A 21,467-nucleotide genomic window follows, 5' to 3' on the forward strand; every position below is an offset into this window, starting at 1 on the left:
ACTGTTTCCTTTATTCTCTAAGGATTCACAAGGGACTTCACCACTAGCATAAAGGAAATAAAATCTGTTGTGCTAGAAAAAGATTTTGTTGCTTGCAATTTTAAAAATGACACAAAGTTTCCTTACAGGAAATGTTACATTCATACAAATTCCCATATTTATTTGTAGACAAAAATTACCATTCACATAGCAGAGAAACCAGATGAAAACAGAGACAGGATAGACTTAAAATCACTATGAGTTATTGGCAAACAGACCTACATGATAGCAATAAAAACAAATACACACAAATTTTGCTTAAATGTAGAGAAAACTTTATTGTCTCATTTTTAAGTACCAGCCTAATTTAGTAACAGGAATTCTTGAAAATAAATTACTACAGGAATGCAAGTGAGGAGCTTGTACAATCCACTTCAGGTAAAGTTTACCTTGTCTTCTGTTGTTACACTATTCGACCAAGATACACTGACTTGGGATATTTTTTCTTTAGATCAGGCCACTGAACAATGAAATAATCTGCAAAGTAGTAAAGAATTTTTCCAGACAAGGATAAAGTTTCCACACGGCAGATGCTCTCTACATACACAATGATTGTTCTCTTTATTCGTAGAAGGCCAAGAAGAAAAGCAGATAAACAGACAGGAACACATGTTCCTGGTCCATTGCACAATATCTAAAAGAGATGAAACACATTACAAAAGTAAGTAATGAGTTTTTCATACAGTAAAGAATCAAGTCTATATTTATTTAACGTTACATTTACACAAAAAATATATTTCAAAAAATATTTTTAAAAACCCAGAAAAGGCAGGTGACTATGAAAAATAGGAGGGGCAAACAAAACACATTAATTCAAAGTACCAAAGTACCAAATAATGCCATATTCAAAATACCATATTTCTTTACATGTTATGAAGGAGGAAAAGACCTCTGAGATGGCACAGTTATTTCTATGAAGGAAAAATTTACAATTCCTTGACTCGTGGGTATATAACCAAAACAACTTCCACTCTCAGTCACAGCTTTCTGTTGTATCAGTCATTAAATCTGTGCACATAATAAAGCCAAAGAAATTTAATTAGGATTAAACCTGGGATCCAGTTATAAACTTATTGAACCTTGGCTTAAGTCAGCAAAACACTTAAGAGTTCATCAAAAATGTGCTGATGAATTAGGACCTTCACAAGAATCTATTAGCTGATACATGTGACTAGAGTTTATTTTTTATTTTTAATAAACGCTAGGACACAGTTAAAAGCATACAGAAGGAAGGAGTTGTGGTAAAAACATGTCATGTCCATCGAGCAGAGATCTCAAATTCACTTATAAATGTTAACAATAAAAAAAAGTACTCTTTTAATTTTTGACATTGTTCAAGTGAAAAACAGATTGCTTAAAAGTAAAAGGTTTAAACCAGGGTATATTAGACACTCCACTTGGTATCCAAATTGATTTCAGGCAAGAAATTTCTTACTAAACTTAAATACTACCATGTAATCAGCACTTTTCTGCACAGCTGGGGTTACATGGAAATAAAGAGTTCTTTTATAAAATCATGGCCCTATACCCCATAAACTCACTTTTTTTTTTGTTCCAAGTTCACCAGCTTGTGAAAGATATTATACTGGTGGGGGGGGAAAAATCTGAATTTCTGTTTCAGGGCTGTAACAATTAGTTCAGAACATTTCCTTTCCTGCTTCATGTCAAGATCCCACTGATAATCTGGATAGCAGCACCTTGCCTCAGCTAAAAGCAGCAAGAGATTTGGTGCTACGGAGTTCCAAATTCTCTTAACTATTCTTTACCTTGATTTGCCCCAGAAATGTCTCTGAAAATCTCTGAGTTTAGCCTCACTTAATGAGGCAGTGGAAAGGGGGAAAAAGGGGGCCAAAGACAATTTTTGTGTCACTTTTGTGACCTCTTGAGCTGCAATTGTCCAAGGACTTTCCTGGTCACTGGGGGTTCCTACTTTGTTGCCAAGAAGCTGTAAGGGATTGTTCCAGAAGCCAGTGCTACAGGTCTCTCTACACCATTCATATGCAACTCTAATGCAGGGAAATGTCCAGCTCACTGTTAAATTGGCTCACTGGCTGCCTGGGCTCACAGCTAGGTCCATAAACTAAGTCCTACATACTAAAATTCTCTGCCAATTCAATCTAACCAAATTCTAAACAATAAAATAAACAAATCAAGCTGTATATTAATAGAGGTTTAAAAGTAAAGGATCAGAATACAATGTTTACCTTCAGCAACTCTATAAATCTTATTTCCTATTGACCACTTTTATATAAAAATGGAATAGTTCTTGCCTTTGTGTTTCAGATATTTTCCATAGCTGTTGAAAGAAAATAAGCTAAGCCAGCAGTCTGGGAACACCAGGAACACTGGCACATGGCACCACTGCTGATAAAAGCTACTTTAGAGTTGGTGAATGCAGCACTGTAGCAGAGTGACATTTACCAGGGAAAACACTGAAAGCAGGGCTTGCAGCTTCACTGGGATTAAATGTCACTGGCCAAAACAAAAATGAGTAAAGCAGTAAATTTGCAGTTTTTCTCATAAATACATAAACATACACTTGCTTTTAAAGAACAAGTGTTTACTTATGTTCCAAAGTACAACAATCAAAAGGAGGACACTGTAAGTCCCCCTCAAGTCAGTAAAGTGGAAAACTAATTTGCAATTTGCTTTGCATAGGGAACTGGCAACACCTGCTGCTCTCCCTAATGACCTCTGCAGAGATTGGCCATTTGTCACTTGGCCAAGAGCAGAAAAACTGCCCTGCTCACTGGGGAGGATGGTGGTGGTGTGGGAATGTGCATGTAGGAGCTGAAGGTTGTGCTGCTTACCAGGCACGGAGCCACCTCCTGGAATACCTGTAGGACACTGCCTGGGCCTCCTTTGTTCTGGTAATGCTCCCTACTCCTCAGTGCTGAACACCTGGAGATCAGACTAAAGGAATAGGAGTGGTGGTGATAGACAACTAAAAGAGGCAAAGGCAAGTGGAGTGATACAAAATGGACCAAAGCTGGGTTAACTGAATGATCCAAATCTATGCAAGTCCTACCTTTTAACTGCTATGCAACACCTACCTTTCAATAATGTAGGAAAAACCTATTAGATATTCCTATTTTATAGGAATAATGAATTCTTTTGTTTGTCTGGTTTTTGTGTTGATGGGGGGAGATGGTTGTTTCTGTGGCACAAGAAGAGAGAATCTGCAATAAATTAATTTTTATTCTGATATGTAAATTACAGCATTTCATGAACTCATCAGCCCTTGCTTGGTTTTAATATTTTATTATTATTTCAAAACCTTCACACTCAAATACTAAAGCATGTTGAGAGGGAGTATTCTTTAGTATGTCTAAAAATTTAAGTTTTGAACACTGAGAAAAATTAGCTTAGAATTGGTAATACTTTTTACAGTTTTAAAAAGGCAGGAACCTTTTTCAACAATTTCTTGTTATTGTTATTGATGGGGAGGAAGAAGAATTTCAGGTTCTGTTTGCATAATAGAAAGGTCATTAAACTACCTACTGGTTTATTCTTTTTGAAGAGTGAAGATCTTATCCAGCTCACTTTCCTCCACCACCTGCATATAAAACCAGCTAGAACTTCACACCCTATTTGCTGTTTGAACTTACCTACAGAATGCAAGGCAGGACAAAAAAAAAAGCCAAAACTAGCTGTGTAGTCTGATGTAAATCAGGTAATTAAGGTAGAACTGAATTATACCTGGGTACACTTTGATCTTCTGCTGTCTAAATCACTTGGAATCATCAGGGGTGCAAGAAGGTGGTTATAGTGTCCTACAGGAGCTGCTTGTGTGCGAGCTGGTCAGCAACTGTAGGCTGTAGCACTGCCATGAAAACCTTTCTTGTTCCCCTCTGGATCTCACTGGTACAGTAGCTGTTATTATCATACAGTACAGCCAGTAAGTGAGGTGCTCTTCAAAACAAGTGGAGACACGTGTGGTCCTACAGGCAGATTACCTAACCAGGATAAATAAGATTAGTGAATGCCAGAGCGGGGAAGAGAGAAGTGGAAGAGCAAGGACTCTAAATTAGTACACTACACAGCTGGGCTTCTGTTTGTTTCGGAGTGTTACTTTCATCATAGAACAAAACAGATTGGGAAGCATCACCTTTTATGCAGCTCTCACTTTCTAAAGGTTTGGGGAGAGACAGAAAAAAATCCCACCTCGTGGATTTTTCTATGTGAGAAAAGGAGAGCTTCTGCAAAACCACTAGGAACTGGATGTAAGGTTTTAATCACAACAGCATTAGGCATTATCACTTCTGCCTTCTAGGCCTGACCCAGAGCTACCAACCCACTGTCCTCAGGGGCAAGACAAGGGAAGAGGCCCAGCTGATGTGATTTGCATCAGCCTCTGAATACAAAGCACTGAGGGAAGCACCCAGGCCCTGGATTTCAGCAGAGCTTAGCTATGCGTGTGGCTATTTGACACTGTAAAGACTTAAAACAGCTCAGGTCTGCTTGTGGGTATGCCCAAGGGCTTTACTGATCAAAAGAGAAGATCTGACTGGGGTCATTAAGAGTGTCAGAAGTTAGGCAACAGCTTAGTGAGGAAGGTTGATTTGGATGCCTAAAGAAACATGCAGGCTTTAATTTTTTTCTAAGGAGTCTAACCTTAGGCACCATACCTAACTGCCCCTGTATGCCAGGTGACAGGTCTGTCATTGGGATTAAAAGGTCTTTGGAGTGGTAGTTTCCATCAATATATTTCCCAGCCTAGTTGCCAAATGTAAAATGAGAAGCATAGAATGATCAATTAAAAATAAGAATAAATGACAGCTGTGAGACTGGTACTAAGGCTCAAGTCTGTGAAATTGTTAGTGTTGGTTATTAAAACATTATATGAACACCCAGGCTGTCAGTGGGACCAACAAAACAACCATTGAGTCTTTTGAGAAACTGTGGGAGATGGATAGGTTGGTTAAAAAAGAGCAAGATTACCAGAGCAGATACAGGGTGGAAAATAAACTAACTCCCCACCTACATTACTATGGAGTGGGTATGTGGTTTATTGCTGCTGACAAATTAGTAGGAAGTAGAGGAAATTTGACCTAGTGTAGATGAAAAAGTTGGTCATAAAAGAATTCAGTAAAAAACCTTTGCCAAGTAAATGAAATGGTAGTTACTGAACTACATCTCTAGCTACAACACTAGGTACTAGCTGCCTTCCAGTAATGTCAGCTTGGCTGAATGTGAACCTGACCACGGGTTCTCTTGGTCACCATGAAAAATACCATCCAACCTTTTAGAGCCTCTTTACAAATAACTTTTATATCTCTTCATATAAAAAGTACTGCTTGTTCTAGTAGCCTGCTTCGACTCAAAAGGAGAAATTAAATCCAAGGACTTTAAAATATACTCATATGTTACTACTAGTGGCCTAAGTTGAGCCTGTAATTGCAAATCTCAGTGTGTCTTTCATTAATCAGACATTTGTTTGACTTCAACTTGAAAGCAGTATTTTAGACTAACTAAGCATGATATTTAAATGTTCATAAAACATTTCTTGGGCTACTGCCTAATCACTGAAGTTGGTGTAGCAAGAATGTGCATCAAATACCTGCCTGAAATATCTTCACAGTAAAACCTAGAGGTGTTGGCACTCTGTCTCTGCATACCAGTGGTTAGATTTAGCAAGACTGTTATGCTTTATAATGTACATGGAAGTGTGACCAGGTCGTTCATTAGGTTCACAATGACCCTGATAGCTGATGAGTTAAGACTGTTTTATGTCTAAAAATGCCTCCTTAAATCTAAACTAAGATCTCAGTTCATCTTCACTGCTACTCCTGTCCTCCCTCTGAAAAGGAATGTCTATAGGCAAGTCTAATTAGCATTCACAGAAAGGGCAGAGCTACAATAAAGCTTTGAACCAGCTGACTGGAATAGTTTCAGATGTTTATCTGTGCTCAGCACAGGGTAATTCTGCATTGGGGCTGCACTGAAGCTGTACACAGTACACAAGGTAGGAGGGGTGGATAAGACTCATTTTCATCAACGCTGAGAAGTTAAACAAATTTTGATGCCTTCACTTTGTTTTCTTTTTGGATGAAAAAATTTGTATTGCTGAAGTTCTTAATCCAATGTTCTTACTCTTGCTTATTTTGACTGTTTTGATCCTAGAAGAACGTTAGCAGATCAGACATACAGTCAGTCTGGTCCAAAGAATTATAAACACTGTGGAAAGATGCAGTGTACAAAAGAATGCAGCAGATAGTCCTAATATTGCATTATACAAAGATCACTTGTTATAAAATGAATAAAGAAAAAAATGCCACCACCCAGATTTTGTAGCTTTCCACAAAGTTCCAATTAGAACCATGATATAAGGGACAATAACTTAGTATTTGTCACAGTAATTTGTGAGAGTGTTATGAACTTAAGGCATTTTGGGCAGGGCACAAAGAATGGAAAATCTTAGCTATATGAAATAATGATCTTCTTTCATTTAGCTTACTGTGAAAACACTTCTGTAACCAGAAGCTGCCTTAGTCAGTTTAACCAGCCAGGGGATCAGGCATGTGTGATGGGATGTGCAGTCTTAAAAGAAGAGGTGATTGCTACAAGCATGATAAGCTGTGCAGGTTTCAGGCTTCTAGAAAGAAGTTTCATTCTCATTCTTTGACAGCAGAACATGTACTTGTTGTGCAAATGTGCAAACTTACTACAGACTTCCCACAGGAAGGAGGCCCTAATGTAGGAGGACTGCCTTCTTACTCTGATTTAACCCAGGTTTTTCCAAGTAGCAGTCATCTGAAAATATCTATTTATTTCAGGCTCTGTAGAGCCCTGAGGCAGTCAGAACTGTTGAGAAGAGTCCCCAGAAAAGGAAAAAAAGAAGTCTGGTCCTAAGGGTCCAGGAAGTGCAATCTGCTAATGAATGGAGCTTTATGCAGTGTTTCTGCACAACTGTAGGTGAAATTTAATTATATTAAAGGATAGCAAATCACTGACCTGATTATATAACCCATCTATGGCTGAAAGCAAGGACTGGATACAATATCTGTAGGGGCACATCCTTCATTTTCAGTTTGGATTTCAGGTATGCCAGAATGAGCATGGTAATCATGATCCAGACAAAAGGCTAGATCACCTGAAAACTTAGTTGCAGGGTTGGCAAACTGGCCCAAAGACAATGGTTCTGTAAGCAGCAAGAGAACTGAGACCAGCTGCCTTTGAACTTCTATCTACTGACTGACTTCAAGCATATTAAAGGAAAGATGTAACTTTAGTTGTATATCAAATGATCTATGTAGGATGCAGTAATTTTCTTTATCTTTGTAAAAATATCTCGGTGCAGCTTGTGTAATTTTCTAAAAATAAGAAAGATTTGCATCCTTTTCTAGATAATAGATCTTATCTTGTTCTAGTTTTATGTTTCTTTTTTGCCTTTCTCTCAATGAAGGCAGCAGAAGTCTCTCTTCTCTGACCAGCTGCCTGTTTTCATGGTAGGAATTTGCAGTCTCTGAGACTGCATGCTAAATCTGGCTGCAGCTGATGAATGGTTTTAAAAGCTTTTCTGGGGGAAGGTGGGTGTAAGCAATGTGTGCTGGCACAAGCCTCTCCTTCCCTGGAATTTTAGGCCTCTGTATAGGAAGCCTATCTAAGGCAGATAGATGTTATAAAAACTGCTCACCATACATTCACCTGCAAAACACACTGACACATTTCTGTAATACTTGACTATAGAAACACAAGCCAATCATCACTTCTGACATCTTAATTGTTACTTGGCTTAATATCTCTAAAGGGACCTAACTTTGCAGAGTGCAGATGTTCATAACTCAGAAATGGGCCTCCTGAAGATGATCTCAAGCTGAACAACTCAACTAACTTTTACATTTCTTAAACTCTCTGGAGGCCCACTTCAAGTGTGGGTCAAGTCCTGCAAGACAGTAAAGATCTCCTGGAAGTTGTTCAGTTCTTTCTGAACTCACTGCCTTGAAGAAGGGTTAGATGGAACTGATTGCTCAGAAAAACTAATCCAAGAAGATTTGCCAGATCAGTGTGAGATACTTGGTGAGCACTGGGTCCCTTTTGTAAAGCACATATCAAGTGCTCATCAAGTAACTCCAGTGCAGCTGGGTTTGCTGTTTCCCTTTCGCAGCTATTTGCACTCCACAGACAGGCTTAGGTTGGCATAACTAGCCTATCTGTTCCAAATCTTGCCTTTGTGCACCTAATGGTTTTGGGCTCCCTTTGCAGTACTTTTCTTGTCCTGCATTTCTTGACCACTGCAACCCTTCTGTGTTTCTCTAGCTTTAGGCTGCCTAGAGAAGACATCAGTCATTCCTTTATACGTACACGTATTTCTGACAAGCCTGAAAGCAAGTGTAAGGGTTCGGGGATCACTCATACATACAAATGACTTAGAAGCAAGGTTGTCTTTCCCTCCTGCAGTTAAACAAAACCAGTGTCTAGACTGAAAATGTACAGCACCCATAAGCTCTCCTGTTTAAAAATATGAAGCTCTCAGCATGATGTAATACTCTGTGTGTTTCTAAACTCAGTTGTTGACTTCCATGCCAAAAGTTATAGATGAACTTGTGAGTGACAGCATTTGTCCCAGCTTAGTTCTAGTTCTTTACATTACTAAGCATTACATTTTGCTTAGTGAGTGAGTGGAGTGAGTTTCAATTCACTGCAAACATTTTTGTGGAAAGGCAATTAAATACTAACAGTTACCTCACATACCATACAGTCTTTTCACTAGCAATGTGAGGTATTTTAATCCCTGAAACAGTCTCCTTGGATAAATGTTTTAAAATCTTTGCAGCTTTCTGAGTTATTATATTTTACAGAATTCTAAAGCTAAGATATACTTACAAGTAGCAGTATGTAAGCAGCTTTCAAGTGGTACGTGATTTGCCATAATACCAGGGATGCTTCTGCCAGCTGCTATTTTGGCTGATAATAGCACCTGACAAAAAGTAATTGGGGTTGCCTTCCCCTCCAGCTCTTTAAGCATGGATAAAGACTCTTTGGATCTCATTTTGAGACTAGGGTTACTTTAAGCACTGCGAAGGGCTTAAAGGCCTTGCTAAAGCATATCCTTAATTTTACAAGCACAAGTGTTTTCCAAAACGTTAGTCTTCTGATAGCTTATCACAGTTTATCAGTCCAACACCATTTCTAATAACTCTACGTGTAAATCTCTCTGTCACTTTAAATTCCTTTGGTAAACAGAAAACATGGAATTGGATTAGCAACTTCCTGCTTCCTTTATTAAGCTACGCAGTGAGATTTTTCCAGTCAATTTCTTTTGCAATAAGTAAAAAAGTGCACTAACCTAATACAGTGGTGTAGCAAAGTGATTAGTAAATAGTTACTCACATTTTTCTGTCTGCTCATGTAAACAAACTTGACTATTACCACTGCCCCAATCAAAACCACTCTAGAAAGAATAGCATGCCACCTTCTCCCCTCTCCCAGTTTTATCTCCAGTATTCAGAATAGGCTTGAAAAACAGCAACTGGAAAAAACCCTACTTCTGTTGTCTTGCACAATAAACTGTTTGAAAAGTCCAGCAAGTGAGAAGCTTTTGATCTGACAGGAACTGACCAGTACTATTGAAGCAAAGGAGATCACATTACTCACAGCCTCTCTAAACATTGAAAATACCACAAACATTAAAAAGCCTCTATAGAATTAGCCATGCAGTTCACAGAGGGATTTAAAAATAGTCTCCTTACAAATATCTATGTGTGTATAGATGCTACTACTAAATTATGAAAAATACTTTTTAACTGCACTAGTTTTTACATGTTTCATTTAAGCATTTTAAACCTCATAAAGTATTAATTTGAAGTTCTGCTGAACTAATACTTTTTAAAAAATCCTCAAGTTTAGATTACTGACTCCTTAAGATGAGAACAACTCTAGCAAGAAGCCAACTGTAACCAAATTTTCTCTTACAAAACTGTAAGACTTAAAGCTAGGAGACCAGTGCAGTATCTTTTGTGTTAACACAAAACTTTATTGATTGAATATCTCCATTGTAGTTCTACCATCTAACAACCCTGAATGCTTCTGACTTAAGTGTGTGGAATATTTTAAAATAAATGTAATAGTATGAGAGTGCAGTTTTTGGAACAGCTTGAAAAAACTACTAAAGTGCTGAGGAGTTGCTACTTCAGCAGTGATGCTTTTTGTCATTATATGAGATAATTAATGTCAGCCAGCCAAAGACTAAATAAATATGCATTGTAGCCCAGAAGTCCATGTAAGCACAAGAACTGAATCTGTATATATTTGTGCTGGTCTGAACCTGTCTGTGCCAGACTGGTCATACCATTTTAAAAGCAAGTCCAGCCAACAGGATAACCAGGCTTTCAGGCATAGTTTGTGCTGCTGCAATCCTGAAGAGATACTATCAGGAAGCAGCAATCTTGTTTTTGCTAGCTCTACCAGCATAACAAGGGAGTGACTCTCTGAAGATACTTGCAAACTTTGCGAGGGAAAACTGGTATTTGCTATTCTAATTCACCAGCAGTGCAACCTGTTCTCTCTTTCTTGATGTATTGCTGCTATATTTAATTTAAAATTAAAAATAGTTTTCCTGTGAGTTGTAAACCTAAGCATACACATGAGATGCAGTCTGCATATGCCAAGTGCTATAATGCAGATTAGCAAGTTCTCAGTAAATTAAAATTTTCTTTACCTACCAAATCTGGTTTCCGTTTGTAGGTCAGAGGAAGAGAGTAAAGTATGGAGTATAGTGTTGTTAGCACGGAGGAGATCCAGGACTGTCTGACCTCCCGGCTCCTGGGAATACGGTCCAGGCTGAACTGGAAAAGAGCACGAGGAGTGGAGCTGTTACTTTACTGACAATGCTGTGGCTCCTTCTCATTAAATGTCTGTGCCAACCTTTTTTTCCCCTTTTCTTGGTCTAGTTTGGGAACGTTTGTGTATAAAAAGAGTACAGTGAAACACAAAGCACAGAGAAACACCAGAACTGGGTAGCTATTGTTCGGTGCCGCCTCGGTTCCCCCAAACCCCTTGCAAGCCGCAGCAGCAGCGCCGGGCGAGGGCGGCACCTCGTGGGCACCGGCGGCGCTCGGAGCGCTCCGCCGCCTCCCGCAGCTCCCGGGCATCCACACCACGGGAAACGCACAGCTCTGCTCCGCTACTGTCCGCCGAGTGCCATTAAACATGCAAAAGCGAATATCACCATCCTTTAAATGAGTATTCAGTGAGTATTCAAAAGATACGCGTGATGCATATTCAAAACACAAAATATCTGCGTACAGAAACAGGAAAGAACATCTTATCATTAAATAAAAAATAGGTAAAGAAGTAACTTTCTTTGTTCTTTCCCTAAATGAAGATTATTCAGAGTGTGTAAAAGGTATCAAATTAATAAAGCAAGGATGATTCCTTTTGTCTTGAAACCCTGGGAGCAAGGAGCAGTTGTTAGGCTGCCTGCCCTCCCCTTGCAGGTGCCTTTACCTCAGTGGGGAGGAGATGCACCTAAGAATTACTGCTATGGCAGAAGGCACTCCTGATGCCAAGGACATTTTGGACTGTTTAAATGAAAGACAGATGTAGTGACTGCAGTGTTCAGCGATGCTGACAGGTGGATAGTGGTTGTTACCTCACTTCACATGGGGGTGAGAAACTCTAAGCACTGAAAATTGCCCAGTTAGTTCATGTGCACATTGCTAATTGTCATAGCTTAGTCCTGGTGACTTGTGCCCCTGAAAAGGGATGTTAACAAAAGCTGTATGGTAAATACAAACTACAAATCTGTCTTGAATAGCAGTAACTGGGCCTATTTTTCATATATAAGGTGGAAAGGATAAAAATAACTCCAACATTTGTAAATGCAGAATGTTAATTTTCTCATATGAGATTATCCTGTTTCATTGTGATATCTTTCTTTAATAGCTGTGATACTGGAAGGCATTAACGGATGTTACAAACTGATTTTTAAATGTTTTATTTGCAGGTGTTGAAAGTCTGATTGCATTACTCAGACAACAGAATATGGAAAGATAAACATACCGCCAGCTCCCTATTCAACAGGTTTCTGGTTATCACTGCCTCTGTTTCTCGAAGCTTTGGAAGAGTTCAGGTGATAAAAAGAAATGCTCTAAGTGGAGTTTAGACCCTTGCATAGTACTCAGCACTGCAAGAAATATGGGTATGATAAAGTGGTCTTAGGCAATCAGGGTCCAGTGGAACTATTCAGATGAACTTTCACTGTAAGAATGGTGTTAAAGAGCATTTGACAAAAACACTGTAGGTGATTTTCATCATCATTTCAGCAGAGCTTGGCATGTACTCCAAACAGTATCAAAGTAGGAATTTACTTGGAGAGTTCAAGCAAAGATCAAGCTGATTTTATCTATAATTTTCAAAAAAACATGATGGAACTCTGCACATCAGTGTCTATGTCATGTTAGGACTTCAGTCCACACATCAAACAACTCCTAGGCATTAAAATTAAAAACCAAAACTGGGGGATTTTGTTGTTGTTTGTTTGTTTAGAAGCCACTGCCAGATGCTTCTGTAATCCCAGCCTCTCCTCTCATTAAGTACTGTCAACGTTCCAAAGGTACATCCTGTATATTTTGCTGGAACACTGCATAGTATGTCTGACACCAGAAAAAGATTTCTTCCCTATCTAATATGGTGTCATATTGTTGCATCTTTTTTTCTTTACATCTTTAATGCACTCAGAATCTTTTTTCTAATTTGAAAACAAATGTTCCGAACTGGCAAACCTGAAATGTAATTTCAAAACCAGTGATGTTGTCCTTTACCTAGTTAGTGTTGTTTTGCAAGGAAAAGCTGGTGGAACACTGCAACTGCTGTGAATTATTATAATATTCTCAGCTGAACATACTGCAATCCTTGCAAAGAAACTGAGTTTACATAATTATTTTTCATTATGAGAAATAAGATTTCTTAGCATAGCCTCTCATGAAATGGAAAAGAACATATGGTCAGAAGAGGTTTATGTAAAGGTCAGTTGATCTTGTTGCTCATCTCAGACATGACCATGGGGGTATAGGAATTCATATTCTTCAGAAAGTTGTCTCTCTGCTGCTAGAGTATGTTGCCAGCAGCTGAAACAGTTTCTCTATGAGCACAGAAGGTTCCCAGAGTAACAGCTCTGGGGGCATCCATGTGGAATAGTTGTAGTTACAGGTGGGGAGTGATAGAGAACAAAGAGGCCAGTGATAGCAGGACCAGAGACTTTTCATAGGTGGCATTTTTAGTTCTTTTTTTAGAGGCTTAGTGGGTTGAGCCTTTTTCTTCTTGTAAGCAAGATGCTCATTCTGGCTTTCTTTCCTTCTCCCTGAATAGCTGTTAGAACAGAGCTAGACCACAGATCAAAAAGAAAATTATTTGGAGGGGTGGGGAGGTGTGTGTAATTTTCTCTTACATCACTGGTTTTCTGTTACATCATTATTGTAATTTGTCTTCCATCTGGTTCCTAGTTCTGGAAAAATCTACTTCCTTAACAGGATGGGGAAGGGAATGACCATGTGTTTAAGCATTCAGACTTCTCCCTTTCACTTATGCAAAGCTTCAAGAAGCTACTAAGACATAATTTTTAACTGTTTGATGATCTCCAGTGCCCCCAATAACAAAACACACACTGTGTGTGTGAAAGCACACTCTGAAATTTAGCAAATATATGTTACAGGCATGTGATATTTACTTTCCAAAATTTATCCTCCATTTTCACTCTAAATACTTTCACTTAGTAGAAAAAGAATGGTCAAAGGAACATGAGCATCTGTTTTCCAGACATCAAACTCACATGCAGCCAAAAATGCTTCTCTGGCTTTCAGTGTTGAGGGAAAATATAACTACAGGATCTCTTAGTAGTTGGAGAGGTTATAAAAGAGAAGCTACTTAGCATAAATAAGTGAGCTATGAAAACCACATAACCTGTTAATACTGAAAATATGTATTTTTAAGAAATCTAATAATTTAGGGTTGGACATTCTTCAGGTAAGTGAATATGACTGTGTGAATGGTTATTTACCCAACAAGATGTTTCTGAACAGGAAATACCTCTGGTGACTTTATTATACATTCATCCTTGGTGCACAATGAGACATGAAAGTTGCAGCAAACAAACTTAAAAATGTCATTCCTTAGTGAGCCTTAGCAGCAGTTGCCTAACATTAAAAGAGTTTATTCTGAAAATCATTGGTAGTGAGTCTGACAGTCTTTTGTCCCAACAGCACTGCTGAAAACAGTAGGAAGTGCACCATATGAAATCAACACCATGCAAATAAATAATTTACTGTTTGTTGTACTATTTACTCAAAAGGACCTCAATTTTTTGTAGTCAGAACATTCATTTCCGTTGTACTTATTCCACTAAAACTTTCTACAAATTTCACTGGTCAGCAGTTATACTGATGTCTGTTAATCATACAGCAAACGAGCTGAAAGCAAGCAAACATCTGAGAAAAAAATAGTCAAGATATTTAATGATTTTTTCATGAGTTTTAGGAGTTCAGCATTTCCTCAGGTCATCAGCCACAAAACTGACATCCAGAGGCCTTGCATCCCTTTTAAACAAACCAGGGAAATTTCAAACTAAAAAAAAAAAAAATCCCCTCTGCAATATTTTTGCCCCAGTATTCTTACAGTTACAAGTAACACTTCAGTGGCTAGCTAGTATAAATACCTTTTCAAAGAATCATTTCCAAATTGCCTTGAATTAGAATGTCAAGATAATTTTCCTTACATGAATATGTAACAAGTTACCTGGGACTCGGAGAATGTTTCAGCCCTTTTTTGTTCAAAAGAACGTATTTTAGCTTCACTCATCTTATCTGAGTCTGCCAAAACATAATGTCTAGGAGAGTATGACTCTGACAAACAGCTAAGTAACCTCAGGATTTCTGTTGTGTGCCCACCTGTAAAACAAAGCAAACTGCAATTAGGATGTGAAAAATTTCAAAACTTTCCATTTCTTCAGCTGGATCAGTCACTTTTCATTTTGAAGCATATGAGAACTACTACTACCAGAGAGAAAGTATCTTCTGAGAGTAAAGGATTCAATCAGAGGATGGCTGGGACTGCTTACAGAACATGGAGGGAACTCAGCTCTCGGGGAAGTGGTACTGATGAACGTTTTCCATGAAATGGGATTGAACCAGGGTCACGCAGGAGTCTGATGTGATGTTTGTGTTTAATGTCCTGTACACGGTGCAGAACAACCAGGCACAGAGTGACACTATGCTCTGCACTCAAAGGCCACCCCATGGGGCGATGGCCAAAATGCAGCTGGACAGGATCTGGCTCAGAGCTGCACCTTGGAAGCAGAACTGCCACTCACCCTGCCCTGTGCCCAGTGCTGTGACCTGCCAGAGCAGGGGCGTGCTAGCCCAGCTCATCACACTGCAACCAGCCAGGCAGCAGGCTCACCCTGCAGCCACAGAAGTGACAGCCACAGCAGGCTCAGCCTGCAGCCACGGCAGTGACAGCCACAGCAGGCTCAGCCTGCAGCCACGGCAGTGACAGCCACAGCAGGCTCACCCTGCAGCCACAGCAGTGACAGCCACAGCAGGCTCACCCTGCAGCCACGGCAGTGACAGCCACAGCAGGCTCACCCTGCAGCCACAGCAGTGACAGCCACAGCAGTGTAGCTGCTGGGTGCTGACAGAACAGTCCTGCTTCAGGCACTGCTCTGAGCACTGCCCTTGAAAGGGCCTTCACAACCTTCTAAGTGCAGGGTCACTGTGTCCCAGAGCTAAACTGGCACCAAACCAGAGAGAAGGGGAGGCTGTACATAGTGGGCTTTTTGGCAGCTGGGTTAATATTTGGTTTTTTTTGTCATTTGAGCTTCCTGAAAAGCAGATAGAGGGATATTGTTAGAGTGGAAGGGGGGGAGAAGGAAGATTGTGTGTGTAGGTGAAGTGGAGCAATCTCACCTTTTATCTATTGGACTGCATCAGGCCAACAAATACATCATGTGTTTACTGGAGGTGTTGCTTTTCAGTCTGCTGGAAGTTGCAGACCAAAACCAGTAAACTAAATGTATTCCTACTACCTTCTGCTGTTCAGTGTCACTAAGCTCCCAAGAGACCTTTGTTTCACAGGTTAAACACATAGCTGATGAACTGACAGCAAGGAGAGTTTGCACTAGTAGTGCAGCACTGCACTAGACTTTGCCCCCTCTCCATACAATTTTGCGTGGTATTTTTCAAATATGTTTGGAGATATTTTCTCCTGAGTGGTGTTTGTTAAGGTTTCACAAATTTTAATGCAATCAACTGAGCACTCACAGAAGAGTGGGCGATTTCTACTTAAAAGCCTCAAAGAATAGGCTTGAACATTACATGAATCTTAACTGACATGCATTATTTCACCTGGTAAGCCTATGTACAGTGGAAGTATTCTTTTAATACAGACTAGATTCCAAAGGACTGAAGGAAAATATACACATTTCCAGCCCTAGTGGATTTAAAGATGACCTGAAGAATTATAAAGCTGCCAGTCAAACTAAGACGCAGAGAGATCTCAGGATTATTACTCAATTAGATGGTGTGCAAAAACCAAAGGGATACTGAGGTGCTGAAATCACAGCTGGCCTGTATTTGTCAACTGCAAATTTTCAAATAAATTTTTTGGAGGTAAATTAATTGCCCCTCAACTCTGATAACAAGGTAACAAGGAGTAGCAGGTGTGTACAGCCCCTTTAGCGAGGGGTGACATTCTTGTCTCTGACGGATCCACGTGTGACTCAGGTAAGCGATCCCATCAGCGTGGTTTGGAGAGATGCAAAATGCCACGTGTGTGAGGGGCGTGCCAGTCTTTGGAACGCCGTGCCCTGCATCGCCCTCAGCAAGCTCCAGTCAGGCCGAGCAGCTGCACAGGCCACTGCACCAGTGCATTCGGTGCTTCCGCCGTGACTTCGGTGAAACGCGCAACAATGACTCAAAGGGAGAACCAAAACACCCGAGGGCAGGCGGCGGCCACGAGGACACCCGGCCCGGCCCGGGGGCACCACAGGAGCTGCCATGGGGCCCCGGCACCGGCCCCTGACACACGCGCCCGCGACTACAACTCCCGGCATGCACCAGGGTATAGATGGGCGGCGTTACTCTAGCTGCTCGTCGCGCTGCATGCCGGGACTCGTAGTTTCAGGACTCTGGAGCGCCACCTCTACGGCGCCACTCGCTCCCGCCGGCGGCAACCGCCACTCACCAGAGCCGGCCACCACCAGGAGACTGAACGGAGGCGTCCGCCGACCGCGGCGCCTCCTATCCAGGAGCACCAGCGGGACAAGCAGCAAGGAGAGGAGGAGGAGCAGGACCACGACGACAGGCAGCTCCTCCATGCGCGGCGCAGACCACCTCTCGCGGAAGCGGCAGTGGCACCTCCCCCGTACGGCGGCCGGCGCGGTTCAAACCTCCTCGCAGTCTGGCGCGGTGGTGGCTCCGGGGGGGCAGGGGCCGCGGGCGGGCGGGGCTCGGCGGGCCCGGGGCGCGGCGATGCGGCGTGAGGGGCTCCCCAAGTGCCTGCCCGGTGCTCCCCGCGCCTCCGAGCACCCGCTGCGCCCCAGCCGGCGTCCCGGAGCTGCCAAATACAGCCGTAAGCGCGGGGGAAATGAGGACCGGCGCTCTCAGGGCCCGCAGGCCGAGCCTGCCGGCTTTAGCACGGGCTGCGGGAGCTGAGAGGGGCTGCCGGCTGTGCCCGGGCTGCGGGAGCCGAGAGAGGCTACCGGCTTTAGCACGGGCTGCGGGAGCCGAGAGGGGCTGCCGGCTGTGCCCGGGCTGCGGGGGCCGAGAGGGGCTGCCGGCTGTGCCCGGGCTGCGGGAGCCGGAGGCTGCAGTAGGAGCCGGGGGCTCCGTGCCGCGCACGGATGGATTCCTGCGGGAGCATGATTGCTGTACGCACTGATACTGATCCAGGTATGTCTGCTTACATGCAGCTGTAATGTTACACAGCCTACAGTAATGCGTAAAATAAAGAATATTAACGTTTCACTGCCTGTCGTGGTTCTAGTTTTCATTCATGGTAATACTTAAGCTTTTTATTTCAGTAAGAAGCGTGGAGCAGCGGATCAGCACTCTTTCTGCCTCTGTCAGCATCCAGCCTTTGTTGGGAGAAAGTGATGATTCAGCCCCTGGGCTAATCTCAGATGCAACGTGTGTTTGCTAGAAAGAGTAATATACTGCATTTTATGATTAGGAAAGAGTTTGTTCATCACTGTCCTTAAATTATCTGCCAGGGAGCAAGGCCCTCCTCTGGGCCAGTGAATCAGGAGCAGTGAACTCTGGAGCTTTATGGAGAGGTTTGATGCTACTGCTTTATGTGGTGAGTTGTCAAACACATGAAATGTGACAGCTGTGCACTTGTACCTCAAGTGTACAACCACAATAGATCAAACACATTGCAATTCTGCATCTGCCTGCCATGGTTTCTCTGGCTGTTTTTTTCCCCCTCTTACTCCTCCTGAACGAATTGGACTTTTTTCTGTCCCTACCAGCTTAATATTTCTTTCACATTTTTAACAAAGATGTGCCAGTTGTGGATTCCAATGGTTATTGTACGTCTTACAAGTAAAAGATACAAGCTCCACCAATCCTTTGCCATCTTAGGATCTGAAGTGAGTCTTTGTGATTCATGATCCATGGCTCTACAGATTGCTTTTTTCTTTATGTCACTGTAACATATAATTTTGCAGTTGCTTTAAGCAGAGAGTATTAAAAACAGTATTACTATGGTAAGCTTGTCTACCACCCAAATGAGTAACCTCACTAAAAGTATTTCACTGCCTAGTCATTATTCACATTTGGAAGCAGCAATGTTTAATTAAAAGTTCTGTTGATGATGCATAAATTTCCAAAATTCATTTTGATTTCCACTTAATTAGCTACATAAAACTAGTAAGTAGGGACAATAGAGGTGCGAGTCAATGACAGAAGAAAGTACCACAATATCTTTTCAGGACATGAACTACTAGGTTAAAACAAGACAGTAAATTTTATAGACAGTTCAAATACTAATTTTGTCTGTGGTCATCTTTTCCCCTCTTGTAGTCTCTTCAATGAAAATAAATGTCATTGATGTAGAATTTATCCCAGTTGCCACAGCAGGTGTAGCTAGCAGTTGTTTTATTTACGGTGGGTTTTTTCCAAGACTTCTCAAGATCTTTGCTCTTATTTTTCCCTACCATAAATGTTAAAGAACTGCTTGTGATGAGGCTTTTGATCCCGAGAAACAGTTCTGGAAACAGCAATAGAGATTGATGTAAAAAGCTTCAACTTCTTTTCTCCTTTTCATGGTATTTATTCTGTATGTACACACTTCCCCTTCTAATACAGAGTTCTTCTGTAATTGTATTTGGTGAAATTAATGAGAAATTGACCTAAAACCAGGGAAGTTGGAAGGCATTTAAAAATAAGAGGAAAAAATTAGAGTGATTCAGACCTGTTCTTTGGAGTAGACAGTTTCTTGGATGCAAAGCAAAGGTTTTGACTTTCAAGGAGTCTCAAAATCTAAGCAGTGAGTTTGCCTCATAAACTCCTACAGCTAGTAAGTCTGCTAACTCATTGTTAAATTTGCAAGAATAAGGCATATAGTTTTCAAGCAGTATCCACAGAAGATTGCAAGGGAGGATGCAGAGTTGGTAAGATTGGTTAAAATAACTAAAGACTGAGGCAACAGTCTGATACCTAGTTGCAATAAAGTTTTGTGGATTTTTTTTTCCTTTGTGAAGACTGTGCAGAGATGATGAAGATCTCTTTTGCAGTGTAACTCTGCTAATCATTACTGCCTTTTCTCAGTAGGACTTAGGTGTATTTGTGTTTTTTCATCATGGCAACTCCCTGCACCCTTGATACCATGTTCTGGACCTGGGAGACTTCAGTGCAATAACTGTTAGCAGTCCTGAAGAAAGCAGGTCCTGTCTGCTTCTCCAGGTGTGTGCTGAATGCTTGGCCATGATTCCAGTCTGGGTAGTGCCTTGAGAAATCCTCATCTCAGCATCTGCTGTGCATTAATGCACAGTTAATATGAAAGTTAATATGAAATGCAAATTTAGCACAACATGGCTGTGTTAGCTAAGGGATGTGAAGCAGGTGAAGTACAGGGTTCCATGAGGAAGGCAGTGATTAGTGCTGGATACTGCTCTCCAGTCTGCACAATCCCTGATACTGCCAGTGAGTGAGTGGCCTGTATGTCTGGGAGGAAGTGGTGCATTGGTCTGAAAAGGCATTTGGCAGAAAGTGATGCAGGTGCAGAGGCTTCCTATGACACCTCTGCTACTGAAGCAGGAAGTTAGCCTGGGACTTTCTGAAGGAAAAATGAACCACACTTGTTCTAAATAATTGGTCACTGTTGTCCAACTCTGTAACTCTTGAATAGGAAAAAATAGGTACAGTGTTTTTTCCATGTACCACTTGTGAGACAATGTTCCAAAGAAAGTCATGCTGCTCTCCTTTTAAATGTGAATATTCTCTGTGGAAGCCTCCTGGTACCTGGGGTGCATGGCTCCTTTGAAAGTTACACTGCTGGGCACTAAGGGGAGCTGAGCAAAGCTTGCTCTTTGTGTTTCAGGTTCTTTTGTCTCCAACAGGAAAGGCTGTAATTGGAATATAAATAAAACCATTTTTCCCCCTGAAATGAAATGTAGACAGCTTTGGCTGTCTGGCAGTAATTCTTTTTCTGAGTTTCCCTGTAAGTGATCTAACTCTTAACTGTTAAACAAGAATCTTTCCATTCAACTGAAATACACCTTATATTCATGATTTCTTAACTGGCACTTTGAATATTTGTGATGTTTGGGGTTTTTTCCTTCTAATTATGGCTCCTAAAATTACACCTATGAACAAGAGTGAGTGTACTGTTGTTTTCTAAAATGAGGTCATTTTTCTCCTTTTGGCTTAGAGTGCAGCTTCACAAACAGTTGCATCAGCACTACTGATGAGTAAACTAGCAAAATGGTAGAAACAATTGGGTGAGAAAAAGGACAGGAATCACTTGGGCTTTGCTACTGGAAAAAATTGTAATGTGGAACCATTTATCATGTTAAAGCTCAGTAATTTATTTAAATGTATCTAAATATTATTCTTAGTTTCTGCATGATATTTTCATAGAAGTTATTAATAAGAACAGATACCTTACATAAGGAAACTTGATTATTTCTTTATATGTGCTTATGGTGTTTTTAGGAGCACTGTGAGAAGTGGTAGGCTTTTGGATTAGACAAAACCTGAAGACTTCTGACTGGGTTCTTCTTTAATATTAGGAATGCAAACTATCTAGAAGACTCTAGAAGAGCAATAACATCCCAAGTGTTATAAAAATTCTGTGGTTGGGAAAGAAAGATATTTTTAAATGAATCAGTGGAGTAGACCATTTGGGATCAACTGGAGACAAGCTACTGGCTGATCTCACTTGGAGGAAAAATTAGGACGTTATCGGAGCCAGTGTGTGGCAAGATTGTCCCT

At 41.0% G+C, this 21,467-nt stretch overlaps 1 protein-coding gene across 1 annotated transcript; it reads right to left on the reverse strand.

Annotated features, from left to right (window-relative positions):
• Window positions 1-351: 351 nt before the first annotated feature.
• On the reverse strand, window positions 352-17,355 carry ALG14 (ALG14 UDP-N-acetylglucosaminyltransferase subunit). The gene is made up of 4 exons (XM_084211843.1): window positions 17,218-17,355; window positions 14,773-14,924; window positions 10,704-10,826; window positions 352-673 (listed from the first exon to the last, which is right to left on the reverse strand). The coding sequence occupies exons 1-4, from the start codon at window positions 17,348-17,350 to the stop codon at window positions 443-445; spliced, it is 639 nt and encodes a 212-aa protein (XP_084067969.1). The 5' UTR covers window positions 17,351-17,355; the 3' UTR covers window positions 352-442.
• Between the last annotated feature and the right edge of the window lie 4,112 nt (window positions 17,356-21,467).

Source organism: Fringilla coelebs, assembly GCF_963513975.1.
Source record: "Fringilla coelebs genome assembly, chromosome: 9".
NCBI lineage: Eukaryota > Metazoa > Chordata > Aves > Passeriformes > Fringillidae > Fringilla > Fringilla coelebs.

What these genes read in the sequence shown, in the direction of transcription:
- ALG14 (XM_084211843.1), bottom strand. Translation starts at nt 17,350, where the DNA reads ATGGAGGAGCTGCCTGTCGTCGTGGTCCTGCTCCTCCTCCTCTCCTTG. An exon ending in AAACATTCTCCGAGTCCCAG is followed by an intron (nt 10,827 to 14,772) that starts GTAACTTGTTAC and finishes GCTCTTTTCCAG; the next exon opens with TTCAGCCTGGACCGTATTCC. An exon ending in ACAAACGGAAACCAGATTTG is followed by an intron (nt 674 to 10,703) that starts GTAGGTAAAGAA and finishes CATCTCTTTTAG; the next exon opens with ATATTGTGCAATGGACCAGG.